This window comes from Buceros rhinoceros, unplaced genomic scaffold (genome assembly GCF_000710305.1).
Source record: "Buceros rhinoceros silvestris isolate BGI_N320 unplaced genomic scaffold, ASM71030v1 scaffold5354, whole genome shotgun sequence".
NCBI classification, from domain to species: domain Eukaryota; kingdom Metazoa; phylum Chordata; class Aves; order Bucerotiformes; family Bucerotidae; genus Buceros; species Buceros rhinoceros.
In genome coordinates, this window is record NW_010409916.1 from 5,169 (window position 1) to 6,075 (window position 907).

At 53.1% G+C, this 907-nt stretch overlaps 1 protein-coding gene across 1 annotated transcript in view; it reads left to right on the plus strand.

Moving 5' to 3' along the window:
• PYGB (phosphorylase, glycogen; brain) overlaps nucleotides 1-907 on the plus strand; it is a gene marked incomplete at its 5' end in the record, with an annotated part of 15,045 nt that overhangs the window by 3,055 nt on the left and 11,083 nt on the right. The window contains one exon of the mRNA XM_010135391.1: nucleotides 629-732. Within this exon, the coding sequence (XP_010133693.1) occupies nucleotides 629-732 (104 nt within the window). The remainder of the gene's footprint in view (nucleotides 1-628; nucleotides 733-907) is intronic.

The window sequence follows — 907 nt, forward strand, 5'->3', positions numbered from 1 at the left end:
TCCAGTGGCACTGGGCGCGGCAGCTCCTCACCCCAGTGCACAGCATGCTCTGGCTGCAGTGAGCGAGGGTAGAGATTCCTTGCAGCATTGTTACCGAAATCGGGAGTAAAGCCCTTAACGCCAATTTAGCATTTCTTTATTTGCAGTGCCGGGTGCACGGGGGAGAGCTCTGCCTGTCACGCGTGCCCTACGCTGCCTCGACCAAAGCTTATTTCACCCAGTTACATACATACTTATTATTTTTCCCGGAATAGTCATACATAATCATTCTATTTCTTGGAACCAATTAATATTTTTCCATAGTCATTGTGCATGCGGCCTGGGCTCAGAGGGGCTTTCATGGTGGTCTTTTGGAGTTCCCTAATGCCGTTGAAGAGGTGTCTCTTGATGTCCTGTCCACGAACTGTGGATTCCCTTTCCCATATATGGTCGTGAGTTGGCGTCTCAAGACGCTTTGCCACAGTCTGCTGGGGTTTGTGCTGGGTTCAGCCAGCCTTTAGGCTGTACTGTCTCACCTCCCCCTCGGGCCTCATCTGCTCCTTAAGCCGTTCCGTTCCTCCGGATTACTACTGCGCAGGCTAGAGTTTTGAAGGTAACATAACCGCATGACCATGCTCTCCTCTTCCAGCTTGCTTCCTGGACTCCATGGCCACGCTGGGGCTGGCAGCGTACGGTTATGGCATCCGCTATGAGTTCGGTATCTTCAATCAGAAGATCGTCAACGGGTGGCAGGTACGTTGGCAAAGTCAAGTCACCCTTTCTGTTTCATGCTGTGGTGGCCACTTCTGCCTGTGGACTAGGCCTGGACGCAGAGAGGGCACTGTGCTGCCTTGAGCTGCTCATAAACTGGGTATGAGAGCCCATCCCCTGGTGCCAGACGGGCTGTCGTTTCCTGCCACTCGTGCTG